The sequence below is a fragment of the Hipposideros armiger genome, unplaced genomic scaffold (genome assembly GCF_001890085.2).
Source record: "Hipposideros armiger isolate ML-2016 unplaced genomic scaffold, ASM189008v1 scaffold_139, whole genome shotgun sequence".
Taxonomy (NCBI): Eukaryota; Metazoa; Chordata; class Mammalia; order Chiroptera; family Hipposideridae; genus Hipposideros; species Hipposideros armiger.
Window position 1 is genome coordinate 2,430,482 of NW_017731489.1, and position 972 is coordinate 2,431,453.

At 56.8% G+C, this 972-nt stretch overlaps 1 protein-coding gene across 1 annotated transcript in view; it reads right to left on the minus strand.

The window, feature by feature from the left end:
• The window catches only part of SIAH3 (siah E3 ubiquitin protein ligase family member 3), a 61,463-nt gene extending 60,706 nt beyond the window's left edge, over positions 1-757 (minus strand). The window contains exon 1 of the mRNA XM_019650298.1: positions 530-757. Within this exon, the coding sequence (XP_019505843.1) occupies positions 530-664 (135 nt within the window). The 5' untranslated portion in view covers positions 665-757. The remainder of the gene's footprint in view (positions 1-529) is intronic.
• Positions 758-972: the final 215 nt, after the last annotated feature.

The window sequence follows — 972 nt, forward strand, 5'->3', positions numbered from 1 at the left end:
CCCCGCTTCTGAGCACAAGAAAAACACTTTGCAGAAAGAGCCCCCTCGCCAATTCCCAGGTCCTGTCTGGGGTCTCCTGCCCCTATTACTTCCGCGGTACCCAGAAGGGGCTTCCAAAATGCATGTGCTCCCCTGTCCTTTCCAACACATGCGGCAGACGGCACTTTGGGTAACTTTTCAAATCCTGTCTCCAGAACACTTGCCCACAGATATTTGGGAGAGAGAGGGGGACGCCCCCGTACTCCCTCCACCACCTCCACTTCTGACCGCCACCCCACTCTCAGGCTGACAGCTTGGGAGAAAGAAACCAGACTGTCACTCCAGCTGTTGGTGCCCGTCAGGGAATAGGCACACCGTCTCGGAGAGCGCCAAGCCACCCAGACAGCGAGAACGAGCCGAGGCGCCCTCTCCGGGCACCAAACACGGTCCCAGCACCGGCGAGCCGGCCTCTGCAGGAGCCCTGCGCGCGAGCGCGGGCAAGGACTCGGACCCGAGCGGCGTGAATCCAAAACCATGCAGAGCAGCTCACCTTTAGGCTGTGCGTGGGGTTTACGACGCAGACAAGTTGCCCAGCGGCGGAGAAAACGCGTTTAGCCTTGTAGTGCTGAAAGCGCAGGTGAATCAGATCTAACACAGCCCCAAAGCACTGGGTGAAGAAAAGCATCACAACTTTTGAGGGGTCGTTGGCACAGGAAGGCCGCGCAGGCGGCTGTAAGTCCTTGGGCTGAGGAAGCAGCGCAGCCGCTGAGACGCTCGGCTCCAGCCCGGCTTAGCGTGCCTTCATATTCATCATCAAAATAAGACGGTTAGAATCTTGCGGCAGTGAGGAGGCCAATCAAAAGGACAGAAATGTTATCCTTGAGGTACAGAGACAGCCAATAACAAATGCCTCCCCGACTGGAACTCCCTGATGAATTGAGCCTGGCGGAGAACGTATTATTGGACATTACCATAGATCAGCACATAGCATTT